The sequence below is a fragment of the Urocitellus parryii genome, chromosome 12 (assembly GCF_045843805.1).
Source record: "Urocitellus parryii isolate mUroPar1 chromosome 12, mUroPar1.hap1, whole genome shotgun sequence".
In the NCBI taxonomy this organism is placed as follows: Eukaryota; Metazoa; Chordata; class Mammalia; order Rodentia; family Sciuridae; genus Urocitellus; species Urocitellus parryii.
The window spans coordinates 84,198,155-84,220,545 of NC_135542.1; the positions used below are offsets into that span (position 1 = coordinate 84,198,155).

General features: G+C 42.4%; 1 protein-coding gene across 1 annotated transcript in view; it reads left to right on the top strand.

The window, feature by feature from the left end:
* Window positions 1-921: 921 nt before the first annotated feature.
* Slc1a4 (solute carrier family 1 member 4) overlaps window positions 922-22,391 on the top strand; it is a 28,997-nt gene continuing 7,527 nt past the window's right edge. Inside the window, exons 1-4 of the mRNA XM_026387205.2 lie at window positions 922-1,696; window positions 13,906-13,948; window positions 16,000-16,062; window positions 19,800-19,966. Of these exons, the coding sequence (XP_026242990.2) occupies window positions 1,170-1,696; window positions 13,906-13,948; window positions 16,000-16,062; window positions 19,800-19,966 (800 nt within the window). The 5' untranslated portion in view covers window positions 922-1,169. The remainder of the gene's footprint in view (window positions 1,697-13,905; window positions 13,949-15,999; window positions 16,063-19,799; window positions 19,967-22,391) is intronic.

Sequence of the window (22,391 nt, forward strand, 5' to 3'; positions counted from 1 at the left end):
GCTGTCTGCAATGCTTACGCGCCACGGCGGGCTCCGGGATGAAGAGGTTAACGGGGCTTATGTTTCAGCTGCGGTTACGTGGCAGAAACGCACAAGTGGTGGCGCGCGAGCTCTTTCTTCTAGAAGAATTTTACGCCTTCAGCCCGCATACCGCAGAAAACGGCAGAGCAATTCAGGGGACCTCCGGGCGGTCCCAAGTCACACAGCCAGGCGCCCCGGGAGCTCCATTTGGCGCCACCGCAAGTACCCTTTCATTTATGGGTAAAGCTTTGCTAGAGCCCATAGTGAGCAAGTGGTAAGGCTTCTTTCATCCATCCACGCACCCATCCACCCACCCACCCCTCTTTTGTCTCTGGGCCGGGGACTGTGCTGGGCACCATAGCGTGCTTTACCGCCCCAAACCCCACAAGACTCAGGGGGAAAAAAAAAAAAAGATTTTACGCCAGAAGAGGAGGCAGTGGAATGATCGCCCTGGATCCTCTTCTCCGCTCACAACCCCGCTCCGAGGACGCAGACGAGCGCTCTCGACCCTGACAAGAAGCCTTCCCCACCCCCATCCCCTGGTTAAAGAACGCTGCGACGTTCCATGTTCTCCTGGCCCTCTGATCCCGAGGGTCCAGACCCCGGCTGGCCCGGAGCGGCCCGGCGGGTGCCAACGAGCCCGGGCCATCCCCCAGGCCGCGCCTCCCGCGCTTGTCCGGGACCAGCTTCCGTTAGCTGGGCCGGCCATCCCTCAACCCCGCGCGGGACAACCCTAAGGTGACCAAGAGCTGGCGGCGGCGGTGACTCCCGGGTTCCGATTGGCCGTATCCTCGGGGGGCGGGGCAGAGGGCGGGGCGGGCTCTGGCCACTCCCCGCTCACTCCCTCCTCCGTCTGCGTCCTCCCGCTCAGCTCCAGCGTTGCATCATCTCCAGCTCGTGGCTGCTGTGTAAAAGGCTGGGCGCGGCGCGGTCCGCTCTGTTCGGGACTGCAACCCGCAACCCACGCCTCTGTTCGCCCTTCCAGCACCTGCTACTCCGCCGAGACCGAAGACCCTAGGGCCGCCTCCCAGACTCTGCCCGGTGTAGCTGGCAGACGCCGCTTGCTCCGCCCGATCCATTCATTGGGAGCCCGTCTTTACAGAGCTCAAGTTCCCTGTCTCCTCCAGCTTGGGGCACACGGCCGCGCCATGGAGAAAAGCAGCGAGACCAACGGCTACCTCGACGGCGCCCAGACAGGGCCTGCAGCGGGGCCTGGCGCACCCGTTACCGCGGTGGGACGCTCGCGGCGTTGCTCTGGCTTCCTGCGGCGCCACGCGCAAGTGTTGCTGACAGTGTCGGGGGTGGTGGCGGGCGCCGGCCTGGGTGCCGCGCTACGCGAGTTAAACCTCACCCACACACAGATCACCTACCTGGCCTTCCCCGGAGAGATGCTGCTCCGCATGCTGCGCATGATCATCCTGCCGCTGGTGGTCTGCAGCCTGGTGTCCGGCGCTGCTTCTCTGGATGCCAGCTCCCTGGGGCGTCTGGGCGGCATAGCTGTTGCCTACTTTGGCCTCACAACGCTTAGTGCCTCAGCGCTTGCTGTCGCTTTGGCGTTCATCATCAAGCCGGGATCCGGCGCGCAGACCCTTCAGTCCAGTGACCTGGGATTGGAAGACGCTGGGCCTTCTCCGGTCCCCAAAGAGACGGTGGACTCTTTCCTTGACCTGGTCAGGTAATACTGCTCATTTAGCCAGAGGCGAAGTGGGTGTCTCCATCCAGATGGTACACGTATACATATATTCTAAGTTAATTGGCTGTTGGTGGCCTATAACTTTTTTATATATATCAAAATAGTGTGAGGAGCCTTTGCATGCTCACCACACCTGTGCAAAACAGCTGGAGTACACTGGCCAATATCAAGGAGCAGGGACACATCTTTTATCAAGAGCCAGTATCACCGTTAGATGAGTGTATGTGTTAGGGAAGAGTATGCCATTCCATCTGTACTTCACTCCTTACACTCAGACTGCCCTCACTGGTTAAAAAGTGTTTGCACCACGACGAATATCTTCACCCCATATTGTCCCCAAAGTGCCCAAAAGCTTCTGGGAGCTATGGGTAAAGTGCCTGTTGGGCCATCCTACCTGCACTTTAGGGCCTTCTCTGATTAAGCCCTTGGGCTGTGAAGGAAGCCGGCAGTTTTCTGAAGAGTTGTCAGTGGACCCTAGGATAACAGGACTGGAGCTGTGTGGGGCCCTTGCCCAGAAACATGCCTTCCTGGGATGTTGCTGCCCACCCAGTCAAGACAACTGAAGAGTATAGTGAGTTTCAAATGACTTTCTTTGTGAGAAGGTGTGTGTTCTAGGGATTGGAACAAAGATGCATCTTCACTTAATTTTGCATCCTTTTGGTGACTCATAGTAGTTATATTTCATCCCTTGAGATGATGTAGTTTCCAAAACCTCACCTCTTTTGGTTTTTCCAATAACCCAAAGTTCACAGATGGGGAAGCAGCAGCAGGCAAGCATTTACTAATTTAACCAGGTTTGGTTGAGTGAGGTATCCAGCTGGGGACCTCCCAGTTTCTGCTAATTCTAGATTCTGAGGGTTGGAAGTATGTTTAGTCTTGAGTCATTGAGACAAACCTCATTGCTGAAACAAAAAGCAGCAAACTCTGGGCAAAGTGACTTGCTTTTTTATTTTTCAGTCTGGAAAATGTGATGACTGTCTGCTACTTAAGAAAGAAAATGTTCATCTAAAACATCAAAAACAACCCAAAATCCAGGACATTTCTACTGGGGAAAGAAAAAAAAAATGAGGAGGAGGACCATCAGTCAGCTTTTGCAGGGAAGAGTTCAGGGATTCTTGGTTCTGTGACCCAGGGAGAAAGTATGGTGTTCAGCTCTGCTGGGCTGGTGGTAACTCAGAGGGTGCCTCAATAGTGTTCTGTCTCCAAAATATAAATGGTGGTCATAAAATGGGGGCAAGAGCCAAGATAAAGGAGGATACCTTATTCCTACTAGCCCCAGAAAGGACTTATTATTTCCTGTCATGGTTTTCCATCTAAGCCCTTTAGCTCCTGCTTCTGAAGTGAATATTAACCCAGTGTCATAGCTTAGCAGTCAGTATAGGTTCAACTTCTCAACAACTTGGGCCACACCTGCCTGGGAGGGCTAAGGGAGGCTTTGTCCTGGCTTGTTAGAATAGGTAGTGTTTTATAGTACTTCCAAAGGCCAATTTCATTTAATCTAGCAGCTCATGGATGAAGAAAGGGCAGGTGGTATGGTCCTGTTTTACAGGTGAGGAACCTGAGACAGAGAGAGATGAAGCAATTTGTTCAAGGTCATGTAGTGGTTTATCAAAAGATGAATTAGGAAACCTATGGGTCTCCGGTCCTACAGTGCAGGGCTCCGTATTTATCATACTCTCTCTTCCCCCAAGTCAACATGTTATAGTAATGTTTCACATTTGTAGCTTAATGTCACCATCCCAGAAAGATCTGCTTTGGACCAAAAGAGGAACCAGGTCAGTTCTGACTGGGCCAGGTCAGATACCCACTTCCTCCAACCAGGAGTTAAGGATTAATCCCTTAAATGGAGGAAGGTATGCAAAAACTGAAGGAAGGTATGCTCAGTTTTGATTTCATGCTGAGTGCCTCCGGGGAGGAAACTAGGCCTGAGACACCTAGAAATGCTTCCTGGGCCTAGAGATTCCTTGGGTCAATTTTTTAAATTTGCTTCCTTCCACAAACCATATGGATGCCGATTTGATATGACTCTGGGCTTATTCTTTGGCAGAAAGAGGCAGGACCCAGTCCTTTCTGCCTGTGGGCAGGTAAATAAAACAAGACTGCCAGGTAATACCTCAGTTATCCTGCATACCCTTGCCTGGCAACTGTCCAGAACTCAAACACCTGGAAGACTAGGAAAATTCCCTGGTGAGTTGGTACAGTTGCCACCAAGGTCTTGTGCTCTAGTTCATGGCCTGTCCTGATAGTGGACTGCCCAGAACTCCCAAGGGGTCTGTCGTGATTTCTTAACTTATATTTTAAAGATGGATCTACAAGTCAGGGATGAAGCAAATAGATATTCATATGTGTGAGTGTGCGTGCATGTGCGTGTACGTGTGTTTCACCATATTTTCATTTAATTTTATTACGATTCTTATCTATAGATATCATATATACTAAGAAAATATATAATTTTGAGAGGTTTGGAGTTTTTTTTGAGTGATATCAATTTATTTAAGCAAACAATAACATCATACAGACACACACACACACACACACACAAACTGTAGTCAGACCACCAAGTCTGAAGCATCAGGTGTGGGATCAGGAACTGTACTGTGCAAAGAACAGTTTTCATTGTCTAGTGACCAGGAGAATGACTACACAGTTTTTAACAAAGGGAAATCGTGAGAGTACCTACCTCACAAGATTGTTTTGAGAGTTAAATGAGTTGTCTGTAAAGCTCTTAGAACAGGGCTGGCCCAATATCTGTTTGCTCTGGCTGTACATGGATCAATAGATGAATGGAAGCTTTCCATCTTCAGAAATAAGGTTTTATGGAAAACTGCAAACTCCTGTTTGGGAGTTTACATAATGTAGACCCAGGAGCTAGATATATAATATGAATTGAATGTGCAAATCTCTTATGTTTTTCATTAATGAATGAATTGATATAAGAATGGACTTTTCTGGTCATTTGGAGGTGGTGCAGGGAACAAAAGATTTGAAGTCAGACAGGCCTAGTTGAGAATCTTGCTTCAATCTTGTGCAGTGAGCACATCGCCAAATGCTTGAGCCCTTTGGAGGGATGATCATTATACTTACTACATATTTTTTGTGGGTACATCCTATTTTGCTTACTGTTGGGATTCATTATTCCATAGTCATACATGCACATAGTATAATCTGATCAACCTCACTCCTATTACCCTCCTTTCCCTGCCCTTTCTCACTCATCAGCTTGCTCTACTCTACTGATCTCCCTTCTATTTATTTATTTAATCAGTACATTATAATCATATTAAAAGGCAGGATTTAACATTTTAATTCAGAATGTGATTCTTGAGTAACTGGTTTGGTTTTCCCAATGCAATGGATTTGAGATAACAAAGTAAAATGAGAAGTTGGAGTGAGGAGTCTGGTGCTAGAAGCGCAGAGAAGTGATGGCAGTTAACTACTGGCAGGTGGGAGAATGACAGTTTCCTTCTGAGCAGCCCAGGTAGAGTGGTAGAGCATGCCAGGGAGGTGCTCTACCACTGAGCCACATCTCCAGCCTGGCCTTAGTTTTCTTGAGCTATAAATTGAAGCGATTGAGGCAACTGGCTTCAAACATTCCTTTGGGCTCTAAAGTTTGTAATTTTCAAAAGGAGTTCCAGAGGTTAAACTGCAGAGGAGGCAGGTAGTGACAGGGACTGAGCCAGGGCTACTGCCTGGGAACCTGGAATAGTACAGGACTTTCAAAATTGTGTGTGACCCGAGTGATTGACTTGTGACTTCTCATCCAAAACAACGTGGTTTAGGCACCAAAGACAAACAGATCGCCAAGAAACTAGTCATTGTAGAACTTCTTGATCCCCAGCAATGGTTACTGGTTGTGGGTCATGTCCGTAACTCCTCCATTCCTTGGTTTCCTCATCTTTATAAGAGGAATCATGATACTACCTACCTCATAGGATTGTTTTGAGAGTTAAATGAGTTATGTTTGTACTGCTCTTACAACAAGGCTGCTTGCACTTGCTACAACTGGATCAATACAATAGAGAGTTGGGTTTTTCCAGCTCACATGGGCTAAATGGTTGGCCTTCTTTCCATAGCCTGAGATAAATGGGAAGAAAAGAACTTTTTAGGGGAGTTCCAGATGACTTGAAGCTAAGGAGTCCTTAGGCATTTTGGAAACCATGTGGCATCTAGAGGAGAACTATGGGAAATTTGGAAAATGGAGAAAAGTAAAACTAAGGGTTGGGGATGTGGCTCAAGCGGTAGCACACTCGCCTGGCATGCGTGCAGCCCGGGTTCGATCCTCAGCACCACATACAAAAAAAAAAAAAAGATGTTGTGTCCGCCGATAACTAAAAAATAAATATTAAAATTCTCTCTCTCTCTCTCTCTCTCTCTCTCTCTCTCTCTCTCTCTCTCTCTAAAAAAAAAGAAATAAAAAAATAAAGAAAAGTAAAACTAAACACAGAAGAGCCTTCAATTCTGAAATGGGGCACATCCTCACAGATCCTCTCTGACTCTTTTCTCTGCCTTACATGTGTATGCTCTCCAAAATCAACCTGGGTTTTCAGTGTTTTGTTTTTGTTTTTTTCCAGCATGTTTTGCACATGCCAGGGAGGTACTCTACCACTGAGCCACATCTCCAGCCTGGCCTTAGTTTTCTTGAGCTATAAATTGAAGCAATTGAGGTAACTGGCTTCAAACATTCCTTTGGGCTCTAAAATTTGTAATTTTCAAAAGGAGTTCCAGAGGTTTAACTGCAAAGGAGGCAGGTAGTGACAGGGACTGAGCCAGGGCTTCTGTCTGAACTGGTAGCCAAAAGAAAGGCCCTGGGCAGCAAGGATACTGCCATGTACCTGGTAGACAGTAAGAATTTTTTTCTGTTACCTGGTTTTCTAAGTTTTTTTTTTCCCCTAGTCTCATTCTCCCAATAGTGGACAGTGCTTAGGCCTTTCCCTTCACAGATAGGTAGGATGGACTTTCTTGCCTTCCCAAGGATTGGCACAAATATTTATGATACCTCTCAAGCTGCCAAGAAGACATCTCTTGAGTAGGTGCAGAGAAACCTATTGGAGATTGGGATTCAATATTAGGTTGGAACGGGCACACCCATAATCCCAGTGTATGGGGGAAGCTGAGGCAGGAGGATTGCAAGTTCAAAGCCAGCCTCAGCATCTTAGTGAGCCCCTAAACAACTCAGTGACACCCTGTCTCTAAATAAAATACAAAAAAGGGGCTGGGGATGTGGCTCAGTGGTTGAGTGCCCCTGGGTTCAATCTCCAGTACCCAAAAATACACACACACACACACACACACACACACACACACACACATGGAATTACACAGTCAAGGGAGTGAATTGTGAATAAATTCTTTGAAGTATTGACCCCACAGGTTGCTTTAACTATGCCTTTGACTTTTTTCCTATAGACAGAATGAAACAAGGATCCAAATTAACAGATTTCTCAGCCTAACTAGATACTGAGAGGAAAAAAATAGAAGCTCATAATTTAAAAGAAAAAAAAAGTTTTAATTTGACCATTTCTTCTATCAACACAGGAGAATACTTGAACAAGGATGAAAATAACATACACCCAGGGAGATGGTTTGGGTCGTGATTAAGAGCTGGCACTAAAGCTAGCCACCTGGGTTTAAATCCCAGACAAGCCATTTAGCCTCCAGTGACTCAGTTTCCTTCCCTGCAAAATGAGGCTAATAGTAATCCTTCCTCCCCAGAATTACTTGGAGGATTCTACGAGTTAATACTTGAGTGCCTTGCTAGTATTCTAATGTATCCCAGACTCTGGGGACAGGGCTATTTGATACAGAGAGTGAATGCTGTTCTCAGCCTTGTTTCCCAAAAGTCTCCCCAGGAGTCCAGCCCTAGCCTTTCTGGCTGGTATCTAAAACTGGATGTGGGCCTGAAAGAGAAGGTAGATCGACACACACATAAACACATACAGCCACCATCAGAGTGTGATTCCACTCTCCCAGCCTTCCTTTGGCTTCCCGACTGGTAGGGGGTACCAAGATCTGAAGGGGGACAATCCTGTTAACTGGTTCTGAAATAACAAACATTATGGCTAATAAATATTTACCAAATATACATACCATGCCATATCCTGTTTTGGAGTCTTTGAAATTTTTATAGATTTAAAGAATTTTTGAACTTAAATAAAAGGAAATACTTCTGGAACAAAAAACTTTTACCTAAGCAAAAGTTAACTATTTTACATTCTTCTCATATAGAACAGGAAAACACATACCACCCCTGACAATAGGACCCGAAGAACAAACGGCACCAGATGTATGAAGAAGGAACATTTTTGAAGTTTTTCACGCTGAGCTGCCTGAGCCTGTACAGCAGCCCCATAGCAGCTCTGCATTTGCTAATTCAGCCCCGCCTCCTACCTGTTTTTCTATTTGTTTAAAGTATCCCATGATTCTTGTAGCACTGGAAAGTTGTCCATTCATTCTGACTTGGATCTCTGGCTTTACTAGTACCATCTTGGCCTTTACACACATTTTCTCACTTTGACCCACAGTAAAAAGTACATTTTAGGAGCAGGGGGTGGGGCGCAGTGATGAGGCACAGTGTTCCATCCTTAGCACCACATAAAAATAAATAAATAGAATAAAAAAGTTATGAAAAAAATACAGAAGAACAGATGCATTTTTTTTTAAAAAAAAAAGTATATTTTACATTGTATCCACGTACATAATAACATTCCCCACCCTGACATACAGCAGCTGAAACAGGTTCACCAAACAACATTTTCAGTGTGATACATGCCACTAACTTCCATCCTGTCTAACGTGTTTCATCTTTTATAAAATACTGGTTAGCTGGGCACAGTGGCGCACGCCTATAATCCCAGCAGCTCAGGAGGCTGAGGCAGGAGGATTACCAGTTCAAAGCCAGCCTCGGCAGCTTATTGAGCCCCTAAGCAATTCAGTGAGACCCTGTCTCTAAGTAAAATATAAAAAAGGTGTGGGGATGTGGCTCAATGGTTAAACACCCCTGGGTTCAATCCCTGGTACCAAAATAAAATACTAATTAAAGCAAATAAATTGATTTTGTGATCTACTCATACTTGAGAAACCTTGGTCTAACACATATGTGGTATTACATGATTCAAGTAAATCCCTCAGGATCAAACAACAGAAAGAGGAAATATTTGCCATCTTGAAGAAGACAAAGATCTCCAGAGTTAGAAATCCCCTAACACCCAGGAAGAGGGAGCCATGTGCAGAGTGGAACCTAGGAAGACAATTTGTTCCTACCTTCCAGGCTCTGGGTCTCCTGCACGTCTGTGCCGTCCCACAGGACAGACACTAGCCACACAAAGCTATTTACATTTAATTAATTTAAATGTAAATTAAAATAATTCAGTTCCTCAATAGCCCCATTGGAAGTGCTCAGTTGCCACTTGGTAGAGCACAACTACAAACATCTCTATTGGCCATGCTGGAGCATGATGGGAGACGGATCAACTTCATGACTCCAAGCTTGGGGGTCCCCATGTGCTGAATGAGGGATCGCCTCCAGAATTGTTTCCAGCTCCATATCTCTAATTTTGAAAGTCCATAAAGTTACTGTGTGAATATGAGCAGTTGGGAGGAGTCCCTGGAGACAGAGCGCTGGGGAACAGAACGCTTGGCTGGCAAGCAGCTAATCATTTCGTACAGGAGAGTTCAAGGGAAGGAAGAGCCAGAGGTCACAGCCGCGTCTGTGTTGGAAAGAGGAGGCTAAGAAGAAATCAGAGGATGTGCTTTCCTCCTGCCGCCCGGGCTCCTATCTGCTGCTCCTGATCCCCGATAAACCCAGGTGTCAGGTGAATGGAATGTGCTTTTTTGGTGGGTGTTTGGGCTTTGGCTCACTGCCCCTAGGAAAGTCCTTCCTAGAAATTGATATCTGAAAACAGTTCAGCTGTCTCATGGAGTGTGTTTTTAAGTTGCGGAATCTCCTCAGTTTTCGCTCTCTTTACTTTTTAAGCAGTTTTGAGGTATGATTTGTATACTGTAAAAGGCATCCATGCAAGGTACAGTGGGTTTTGAGAAATAGTTAACCCACGTAACCATACCACAATCAAGATATTGAATGAGCTGGGTGCGGTAGCCCATGCCTATCACTATAGGAGGCTAAGACAGGAGGATCAAAAGTTTGAGGCCAGCCTGGTCAACTTAAAAAAAAAAAAAAAAACAGACTGGTGATGTAGCTCAATGGTACAGCACCCCTGAGTTCAGTTTTTCCCTAGCCTCGAGTTACTAATGGGCTTTTTATCACTGTCAATTAGGTTTTCTTTTTCTAGAGTTTCATATCAGTGGGATCATTCAGTATGACACCTCTCTTTGGCACAATGCTGTTGCAATTATCCATGTTGTTATGCATATCAATAGTTGGTTCCTTTTTATTGCCAAGTGGTATTCTATTGTATGGATTTATCTTAGTCTGTTTATCCATTCATCTGTGATGGACACTTGGATTTGGAGCTCTTAAGAATAATGCTATCATGTGTATGCACTCTCTGTGCAGACATTTATTTTCATTTCTCTTGGGTAAATATTCCAGGAGTAGAATTTCTGGGTCATATGGTAAACGTATGTTTAACTTTATCAGTAACTGCCAAAATGCATTATATTCTTCTTAAGAATTTAATTTTTTTTGGCACGAGCTGCTGTTTTGCCTAAAGTATTGCCTGTATCCCTCTGTTTCCATTAGATCTTGTCTTGGTCTGAAAACAAGTTCAGGGTTAGGGTACACAATAAAAGGACCAGGCAGGACAGAGAAGGATTTAAACAAATAGTGTTGTGCTTTTTGGAAAAGAGTACATTACCAGGCTATGAGAAAGACTGTACTCTAGGATAATAAATGTGTGGGATTTTAAGCTACTAATGGTAATTTGTTTTGTAGCAATAGACAACTAATACACTAGCCCACACAGTTAATGAGATGCAAAACTACTTCATTAGAATACTCAGGGCCCTCTCACAGGGATTGAGGAAACATCTCAATCCCTGAAGGACGTGAGGAATTTCCAGGGGAAAGTGTTCTCCTTGGAAAGATAGATGTTTTTGAACTTAGCTGTTTCCTTAATTTACCTGTCCTCATAGAGAGAGAACCCTGTCACCAGCTCAGTCTGGGAACTACTGAGAGTTGGATGTAGAACAAGGAAACTTTGGCATGGAGCACTTTATGCTTCTGAATAGAGGAGCAAACAAAAATGTTATACCAAACCTAGCCCACAAGATTGAGATAGGTTAGAGAGTTGTTTTGTAATGGCAATAATAGGCAAATGTTGCCCTTCACCTATATACCAAAGACTAGCCAATGCAAGTTGCTAGTCTCCCCCCACACACCTTTTTTTAAAGTAAATATACATATGATAAGAATCAAATTTCTGATCACAATTTTGCAACCATTAATTCAGCCAAAGATCACCTTTTTTCAGCTTAAATGCAGGCATGTACTTGCTCGTCTTCTCTAAGTATGTTAAAAGCAATTCAAGTTTTATAGGTAAGTTTGGGAAATGCTATGTTGCAGCCTCTAAATGCTCGCCATCCTGTAAGAGGGCCCTGGGTATTCTAATGAAGTAGTTTTGCATCTCATTAATCTTGTGGGCTGGTGTATTAGTTATCTATTACTGCAGAATAATTACCATAAATGTAGCAGCTTAAAATCCCACACATTTATTATCCTAGAATATTTGTGGTCAGGAATCTTGCCATTCTGCTTCAGTCTCTTACAAGGCTACAATCAAGGGTTGGGACAGTGCTGGTGTCTCATCCAAAGGCTTGACTGAAGGATTCATTTCAGAGGTCACCTGCTGGTTGGCAGAATTCAGTTAGTTGAAGTTTGGGCTGGTTGCCTTGGTTCCTAGTTGGATTTTGGCTAGAGGCCATCAGCAGTTTCTTGTCACGTAGGCTTTTCTGAGAGCTGCTTGCTTTCTCAAAATATGCAATCCCACAAGACAATCAGGAAACTCAATAGCAAGATGGAAGCTAAAATTTTAGGTAATCAAATCATGGAATGAACATTCCATCACCTTGGCTGCATACTGTTGATTAGAAGCAGGTCACCAACCCTACCCACACTCAAGGAGAGAGGATTACTTAAAGGTGTGACTACCAGGAAGCCAGCTTAGATTCTGCCTGCCATTGGGTTGCAGCCAAACCTGTCAACCACTGAAACCCAGTGCACCCCAGCAAACACTCTAATGACAGAAATAAGAATCAGTGGATAGGGCTGGAGATGTGGCTCAGCGGTAGCGCGCTCGCCTGGCATGCGTGCGGCCCGGGTTCGATCCCCAGCACCACATACCAACAAAGATGTTGTGTCCGCCGAGAACTAAAAAATAAATATTAAAAATTCTCTCTCTCTCCTCTCACTCTCTTTAAAAAAAAAAAAAAAAGAATCAGTGGATAAATCTGACACAAATTATAAAGGATGAGTCTGAGTCTTTTGCTCTTCTAGACTTCTTCTCCAGAATTAGGTAAAATAAGAGCAGGAAGGAATTGTGGTGTTAACAAATCTTGGTAACATTGATCCAAGTTTTTGTAGATGAGCACCAGAAATTACAGAAAATAAACAACAACAACAAAAAAAGAATAACAACAATCCCATATTATTCTTGCAGGAAGTGGGTAGAACAAATGGACTATCGGCTGGAATATAATTTCTTGTATATCAAGACCAGTAACTTACTGAGTCTAATCCAACAGAGGCACTCAATAAAATGTGTTTATATGAATAGACTTTGGACCCAATCAGTTCTGTTGATCTTCTTTTGTAACAAATACTTTATAATAACCTATGATAACCCTAAAATGAAATCCAAAAATAGAATTTACCCACCCAAAAAATTTCAAAACTTCAGAATGACTTAACTAATATAAAAGATGAAAGAAAAATAATTGTGATTAAAAAAAATGTGTTTCAGTATGTAGATTCTCCAAAACAAAGGGGTTGGATGATTGCTTTTGGATTAATAATTGCTGCTAATGAGTTAGTTATGAATGCAAGCGGATACTTAATTCTGGGGCATGGTATTAGGGACTCAGATCTACAATTTACCATTAGTGGTGTATTTTCTAGGAAGATGGATATTTCTTGGAACTTTCTGAACAAAACAACAACAACAACAAAAAAAATCATCCCATAATTTCTACAGAAATTGCATTCCTGGAAAATTCAGTGTATGTTCAAGGTGTGCAAAAATAAACCTCCCACCCCACCAAAAATGAACTCTTCTTTTGGAGCCAGTCCAGGCTCACATAATTATATATAAGGGTTTTTTTTTTTTTTTAGTTTTCGGCGGACACAACATCTTTGTTGGTATGTGGTGCTGAGGATCGAACCCGGGCCGCACGCATGCCAGGCGAGCGCGCTACCGCTTGAGCCACATCCCCAGCCCATATATAAGGTTTTTATCTACAGGTATATCATGCAGGACATTGAAAACTATAAGGGCCTTGAGACAATTATTGTACAGGACTGCACTGCATTTATCAGGATAAATGCCTGGGACCTAGGATAATGCCTGGGACCTGGCATTTCCCCAAACACACACTCCCCCCAGTTGCAGAAATGGCTGTCCATTATTGCAACAGCAAAAGACCCCTAGGATTTTGCTAGTAGGCAGGATCTCTTGCCATTGTAAACCACTTTACAAAGTAATGTAGTTATCAAGACTTGTTTGGACTCAGTTAAACCTACAGATCAAGGAGTGTTGCACTCAGGCTGTGGATGTAGCTCGGAGGTAGAGCACTTGCCTAGAGGTGGAGCACTTGAGTATTGTGGTCAAGCAGCTGAGGCATGGTTGGAGTGTTTGGGTCTAGAAAGAACTAAAGTACTTACTGAGGGTGGAAGGAGAAACAACACCAAGTTAGGCTGTTAGAAATGGCCATCTTAAGCCAGATGAGGTGGCACTCACCTGTAATCCCAGCAGTTCAAGAGGCTGAGGCAGGAGAATCACAAGTTCAAAACCAGCCTAAGCAACTTAGTGAGGCCCTAAGTAACTTAGTGAAACCCTGTCTCTAAATAAAATATTAACAAGGGCTGGGGATATGGCTCAGTGGTTAAGCACACCTGGGTTTAATCCCTAGTACCAAAAGAAAGAAATGGCCGTCTCAAAACAGACACTTTGCACACTGAATCTTTTTCTTTTCACACTGAATTTTAAGAATACTGACAAAATGCTTTCTTTTTCTTACAGAAACCTATTTCCTTCCAATCTTGTGGTTGCAACATTCCGTACGGTAAGGTTTGATCCTTTGCCAAATATATGAAACTTTGATGGAGGAGAAATATAAATCGCAGCTCTAGAGTTAGGTAAAGTAAGAGCAGGGCGGGATAGTGTTGTTAACAAGTCTTGGTAACATTGACCCAAGTTTATAGATGAGCACCTGAAATAAAAAAAAATAAAGAATAACAACAACAAAAACTTTCTACAATGTCCCAAAGATACCCACATCTTTTATAGCTAAAAAAAATAACCCAAATCACATGTTGGAGAGATCTTAAATATTTTAAAATTTTAAAAATACAAAAATTTTTCTGATTGGAAAGGTAATATGTACTCATTGCAAAAATAAATAAATAAAATTTTTAAATGTGGAAGAAAACAAAAACCACCCATAGTTACTACTAGAAATATCCATTATTAACATTTTGTTATTTGTCCTTCAGATATGTTTTTTTCTATGCATGTACACATTTAAAAATAAGTATGCTATAGGGGCTGGGATTGTGGCTCAGTGGTAAAGCCCTCGCCTAGCACACATGAGGCTCTGGGTTCAATCCTCAGCACCACATAAAAATAAAATAAAGGTACATGTCCACCTATAGCTAAAAATATATATTAAAAATTGGCAGAAAGAGTATTATAAAAAATTAAGTATGCTGTACCTATTGTTAGTAGATATATATATACTATACATACTGCTTCATAACTTGTTCTTTTTTTTTAATGCTTTTTTTTTTCAATGCTGGGGATGGAACTCAGTGCCTCATGCATCCTAGACAAGCGCTCTACCTCTGAGCTACATTCCCAGCCCTGCTCTTTTAAACTTGCTCTTTTTAAAACAATACATGATCAGCATTTTCCCATATAGATAAATATCCCCCCTGCATAATGCTAATGGCTATAGAATATGCTGTTAGTTAGTGCAGTTTCCCTCCATGTGTCCCCTGCTGATGGACATTCAGGTTGTGACTCGTTTTTCCCCTATTTTTAGCAAAGCATCAAAATACACTCCTGTGGCCATTCTTGACAGAGAAGGACCATAAAGGTTAGAATAGGTGGTCTAATCCGTTGCTTTTTTTAGCAAAGACTTTCCTGTTTCCACTTACAACCTCTCACTTTTGTTGTTTTTTTAATCTGCATACAAGCACAGAAGCAACTTATATATATAATGTGAGGTAGCAGAAAAAAAAATAAATTTATGGAGCTTTCAGTGCCTGTCACAGAGTAGGTGGGGTCAGTTTTAACCATGGGACAACCGAACACCTTTGCCTCTCTGAGCCCTTATTAAATCAAAGCTGGTGAATCCAGAACTCATCGGAGGTTGCCAGGTCTTTACCTCTGAATGGGCTCCTCCAGACAGTTCTGAAGCCAAGAACCCTTGGTAGGGGTCAGAAAGGCACAGGCTCTAACAGATTCCACTCAGCAGTATGGACTGCCATGGGGAGGTTCCTGTGGGCACCATGCAGAGGTGTGCAAGGTCAACCAACTATAGGACCAACCCTGCAGAGATATCTCACTTCTAAATTGTGAGTCTCCTGAAAGACTCAAAACAGCAGACATCATTTGGCCTAAAGCCCCTTGCTTTAGAAAGCCTAGGCTCAAGCTAGATTAGAAACAGATGCTAAAGAGCAGTCACACTCAAATAAGTTCTGAAATAAAATGAGGCATAAATAAATTAGTGAAAATAAAGTGACACATTTAAAAGTAAACTTTGACCTTATGGAATTAGTGCCAAGATTCTTTAAATAACATGAAGTCTCAGCTGTTGGAAATATCAAACTATCAGCAGGAAATTGAGCACATCTTCTCCAACCCATTGCCCAAGGAACAGAAGGAAATTCTCCCTGTTTCCTTGGGTCCCTAAGTAACCCAGAGGCCTCTTGAAGGACATGCTGCCTTGGTCTTAATGTAAATTCTGTGCATTTTCATCAAGCCAACCAAGTCCCCGGTGCTCAGTGCAAATCATGCTGGAGGAGAGAGAGACCTGGCACTCCCTGGGTTCCTCTGGGTGGGGCTCAGCCTGGGCACTAACCAAGAGTTTTTGTTCCTTTTTTTTTTTTATAGTACGCGACTGATTATAAAATGGTGACTCACAACACCAGCTTTGGAAATGTGACCCATGAAAAGGTAAAGCTCCCTACAAAGTCACTTGTGTAGAATATTCATAAAGCAAATAATGTTTCTTAATTAAGGAAGAGTTGAGATGTGTCTTTTTCTCAATAGGGTTGAAAACTTTGGGGTCTGAATGGACTAGTTAAAGCTAACAAGTTAGGTTTGCTTCTTTGGTTATTTGTGAACACGGCCAACTGCACTTGTGGTACCTGTGGTACTAAATCCTCGGAGGATCTGTGAGGTACTTTATAACACCCCCTCTGCTATTCTGAAATACAATGAAAAGCTGATTCAACCGATTCCTACACATAAAACTTTTTAAAAATAACATAAGGAAGAAATAAAAAATGTGTGAGAAAGCAATCTATATTTCACCATGTAAATGCTCAATTATAAGACATAATGAAGTTTTCAGATATTTGCATCTACTCAAAAATGAATAAATTTGGCTTTAAAATGTGAGATGGAGCTGGGCCTGGTAGCAGATTCCTAGAGTGCCAGCAAACTACTCAGGAGGGTAAGGCAGGAGAATCTCTTGAGCCCAAAAATTGCCCAGGATAGCCTGGGCAACATATTGAGATCCCATCTCTAAAAAATAAATAAATAAATAAATAAAAGCAGTGAGACAGAACTCAACTAAACATTGTTGCAGTTTGAAATAAGTGCTAAACATTTTTGTAGCCATGTATGGAATTCACCTAAATATCAACAGCAACAACATCAGATTGACATTGTGTTGTACTAGAGACTTGGATAGTGGAACTTTGACCACTGGTGATACAATTTTCTGAAATAAAAAACAACATTACAACAAAACAGTTTTCCTGTGTTTATATCAACTTGATATTCTTTGGAAGCCCATGTATGTTAAAACTGTGCAGAAAAAAAAATAAGCTATGTATGTATAAAATGGAGTTAGCTAGAGCTCAGATCCATAAATAGGATTTCCCCATCTCCCCCTGTGTGAATGTCTGGTGGGATGCTCAGAGAACTGTGGGGTGTAGAAGAGTCTGCACTTTGTTTTAAAATATGTGAAGGCCTTTCAGGACATTTATCATTCTTAATATCCTTGTCTACTATTTCCTAGTAGGACATCATCAAAGTACCCCCCCATAAAACTACCCTGGTTCATTAATATAATTTAATCAGCAGTCCTTAATTAAAAAGGCCAGAGAGGGTGGTTGGACCTCTCTGCCAATCCCTGATTGCCACAGCCGGGTTCATTAGGATACGGGCTCTCTAGGTGGGCTTACCTCTGCATGCCACCTTCATGGTGTATAAACTCCTTTGACATGTCATTTGAGTCTTAGGACAACCTGGTGAGGTAGGATTTATTAGTCCCACTATAAATTACTTGACAGGATGATCTTCTAAGGTTGATCAAGACTATTCATAACCAAGAGCACTGTGTGAATCCCAGAACATTGTCTCTGCAGTGTCTTCAAATTTTACAAACCTTGAAGGCATTCACTGGCTGCTCAGATTTCCCCCTGGAAATGCTAGTGACTCTCAAGCACCCCCTGCCACCTGACATCCCCTTACTTTCACTATAAATTTAATCCAGTAATGAAAAGAGTCAGTCTTTGAGACAGGAACAGTGTGTCCACGCTAGTTCAAGGCTTTCAGGAACCCTGTGATTAAAGATTGTATAAAGATTAAGTCATCTTTGTCCCCCAAGGATGAGATGTTGGTGACAGAGTGAGAAGTCGGGGACTCAGAAACACAAGGTCTTGTGGAAAGTCTCCTACCCTGACCCATGCCCTATCTTCCTTGCCTACTCTGATCCCATATTAACAACTCGCTATAAATACCTCCTAGGGTTTTGTTGAATAATCATTAATTCATTAAACAGTGATTTAGTTGGCAGCCACTCTGTGCCATTTGTGGGCACTAGACCACAAGCATTGCTCAACATAGGAAAAGCCAGGCTCTTTCACAGCTAACACTCTAGTGGAGGAAACCATATAAAAAATACATATGGCCACTAGAAAATGAAGCAGGGCACATAAACATACAGGGAAAGTGTGTTTATGTGTACCAGGTGATGGTGAGGTGTGCTATCTTAGCCAGAGTGGTCAGGGAGACCTGATGAGAAGGAGGAGATATAGGGAGGCTGGTGGGAAGGGTCATATAGTCAATAGGAACAGAATATGCAAAGGCATACCAGCAAGAGGCATAGCTCTGGGTGCAACTCTGGCTGTATCTCTGCCTATGTCTACTCTTCTATCCCCACCCAATGCTGTTTGCCAAGGTGTGTGCAAACATCTTGCTGCAAAACACCTGCTTTAAAGATGGGAGTCATTTCTTTAGAAAAATTGTTGTTATTGCCCTCAAGTTCAGAAATCCAATTCCTTATCTGGAATTACCTGACCTCAAACACCATATCTAGGAATGGCAGGTCTACTAAAACTAACTTTGGATTAGCAGATGAATTCTCTGGTTGCATTGATTCTCAATCCTTGATTCCAGTTAAGATTTGGGACATGGATAAAAAAAATGTGGGTTGATAGCCCTGAGGTCACTACCAAATGTTAGCCCTGCAGCTCATAAAATCCTGGAAGCGTTCACTTCTCTAGAGATGCCTCCGCCACCCCCCCACACACATACAAGTTATCAGTAGAGCACATACTACAACCCAAGCTTTCTTCCTCCCCAGCTCTTTAACCTGTAGCCTGGCAACTTTAATAGACCAAGTCCCCAGGAGAAAATAGTGCTATTCAGAAGATATTCAGATATTCTTATTGTCTTTGGTATCATAACACCATTTGTAAGAAGAACCCTGTCTAGATAAATGAACCTAGAATGATCTCCAACAAAATATCCCATTAAAAAAAATAATAATGGCAAATTCTTGTTAGTTTTCATTTGTCAAACACAGTCTAGGTGCTTTACATTTATTAATATACTGAATCTTCAGTCTTCTATGCTAGCTACTATGATTGTCCCCATTTTGTAGATGGGGCACCGAGGCACAGAGAGAGTTGACTTACTTACACTCACAACTAGCAATTGTAATGTAAGTCAGGCTCCAAAGCCAATGCTCTGTAATTATTATTTCTACTGTTACTCTATAAGTCATATAGATGTCACTGATATATTTCACTATAGACAAAAGCACTGGATATGGTGATCATCATCCTATATTTCAACTTTTCTATTAATTTTGAAATGTTTTGTGATGAAAATTTGGAAGAATGCCAGGCATATTAGCACACACCTGCAATCCTAGCTACTCAACAGGCTGAAACAGGAGGATTGTTAAGTTTGAGGCCAGCCTAGGCAACTTAGTGAGACCTTGCCTCAAAATAAAAAGGGCTGGGGATATAGCTCAGTGGTAGAACACGTGCCCAGCATGCACAAGGCCCTGGGTTCTGTCTCCCCAGTTCCACAAAAAAGGAAAGAGAGAAAAAGAGAATAAATAAAAGCAACCCATCAAGGTGGTTGTCCAACCATCCTTGAACACATCCAGTGACAGGAAGCTCACTACTTTATAATTGAATCTGTGCCATGTGTATTTGAACTCTTCAGAGTTAAAGAGGTAAAATTTTTACTTGTTCATTTTCTGCATCCTCAAATACTATCTCCCCTCAGGTTTTTTTATTCATAAAACCACTAAAGAAAAACCATTCAAGAAAATAATGAGCCTTTTATCACTCGGGATAGTCTGATGGAAATGTCAAGCAAATACACCCTAAATTCTCTCTTCTGTTGTGATGTGAACTTAGACCATTCTGTCTCCTCTGATCCTGCAGATTCCCTATGCCACTGAGATTGAAGGAATGAACATTTTAGGATTGGTTCTCTTTGCCCTGGTGTTAGGAGTGGCCCTAAAGAAACTAGGCTCCGAGGGAGAAGAGCTCATCCGATTCTTCAACTCCTTCAATGAGGCGACAATGGTGCTGGTGTCGTGGATTATGTGGTGAGTGTCACCCTGCCACTTCCTCTTATCTCGTTTCCCCTGACATCCAGGAAAGAATCCAACTTTGCTATTCTAGTTTTCCCATAGGGCTACCTGGCCCAGAGATCTTTTGTGGTTGGTGGACCTCGGGCCAGTCTTGATACAGGAAGGGATGCATGTGGAGATGGCTTCTCCCCTTATCCAGGACCTAGGGAATTAGGTGTGCACCATAGTTACCAGTCACCCCTGCAGTGCCCCCACTGACCCTTGATGACTTTGTCACTATGATCTATTTAGGAGTTTCCACCATTGACCCATGCCATGTGCTCTGTCCATATCATCTTATAGAGCTTTGAATTTGTCATCTATCACATAAAATAAGCCTGATTTATCTCAAAATAATAGACTTCTAATTTCCAAGAGACCTTTCACTATAGTATTTCACAACATGGAGGACCAGCCCAACTTCACCCCAGGCATGAAAAACCATGTAAAACTTGGAATGATCTTTTGTTCATAAGTTTTTATTTCATAGATTACTTTTTGTGAGAATATCAAAGGAAGAATGATTATTGAGTAAAAAGAACAATAGATTGATTCCTGGCTAAAAAAAGTAAAAAGTTTGACCAGCTCACTCAAAACAACTCAGGAATCATGTCAATTCCAATGCTCAGGCCTCATAAGTTAGCTGGGTATGGTGGGACATGCCTGTAATCCCAGCAGCTCCAGAGGCAGAGGCAAGAGGATTGCACCGTTGAGGCCAGTCTCAGCCTCATAGCTTCACAAGGCCCTAAGCAACTAAGTGAGACCCTGTCTCAAAATAAAAAATAAAAAGGAATGGGATGTGGCTCTGGTACCAAAATAAATAAATAAATAATGAGAGAGAGAGAGACCTCAGAAGCTTTACTTGGAATTTCCCCCAAGCCAGACCTCTGTGGCTTTTAGCTTTTACCCATTAGTTGTTAAAAACTAGTTTATCCTTTCTTGCATAATGTCCTTATTGTCAAACCCTTAAAAAAATCCCAGAACTCTTTCTCAATCAAATGAGACTGGGTGATAACTGGACTGGTTTTCAAACTGGACTGGTTTTCAGAGATGTTTGAAACATAGAGGCCAAATCTAAAGCACCCCCTTCCCCCACAACAACAGTGGTGTTTCTCTTGCTCCATCCAAGGACCCCAGAGCCTGCCTCTGTTCATTGCAAACACTCCACTTCATATGACTGCAGTTGTCTCGGGGAGACACTGGTATTTTCAGAAAGGAAACTTTTCTTTCATCAGATGTCAAGTTCTTTTCTCGGCTTATTTTTTGACTCTAAAATTCTTCCAAAGTTTGGACTTAAGAAAACCCTATGCAAGAAAGTATTATTCCCAGTTTAGAACATTTGTTTTTAGTCTGGAAACTCTTTGAGTCATTCCTTCAGTTTGATGTGCCAGTTATGTAAGTAGGTTTTCGGTGAGGCAGATCTTGCAGGGTATCTAGCTGCAGAGGGAGATCAGCTGCCCAGGAAGCACAGGTCACATAGCACTGGAGTATCTTATGACCTCAGATGGTCAAGGATCTCAAGCACACATGAGAGGGATCTTCAATAGAAGCCCACTCTAAAACCACAGCAGCTGCCTACTCACCCTATGTATTCACAGAAATAACTTCTAGATGAACCAACCATACACACAGTCAGCAACCTTTGCAAGCCATACAGTTTCTGTTGCAATAACCCAACTCTTTCATTGTAAAGTGAAAGAAGCCAAAAGTAACTTATAATAAATGGTGGTGAATGTGTTTCAATAAAACTTTATTTACAAACATTTACGCTGCCAACTCTTGGATAAAACTAATCAGGAAGAAGAAAAATAAAAGAAGAATCCTCTAAAAATATTTGAAGGAAAATATATGAATAGGGAAAGCCTACCTAAGCAACATATAAAAAGCAAAAGCATTTTTAAAAGCTTCTAAACTTGAACATGTCAGAATCCAAAGAGTTTGCATGCAAAAGATACTTTGAACAAAGTTAAAAGTCAAGACCCTTATTGGAAAAAAATAATAATAACATATTACATACCGTGTATAGAGAAATAAAGAGTTCTGTTACTGAAAAAGAAAAAGACTGAAGACACTATTAGAAAATGGACAAAATATTTAAGCAGGCAGTTTATCACAGAGGAGAGCTGAATGACCAGTAAACATTTTTTAAAATAGTTTTAATTGTAGATGAACACAATACCTTTATTTTATTTATATATAGTGAGGATCGAATCCAATGAATGACTCTCACATGCTAGGCGAGCGCTCTTATCACTAAGCTACAACCCCAGCCCACTAGTAAACATTTTAAGGGAGGCCCAACCTCATTAGAAATCAGGAAACTAAGGACTGGGGTTGTGGCTCAGTGGTAGAGCACTTACCTAGCATATGTGAGACACTGGGTTCAATTCTCAGCACCACA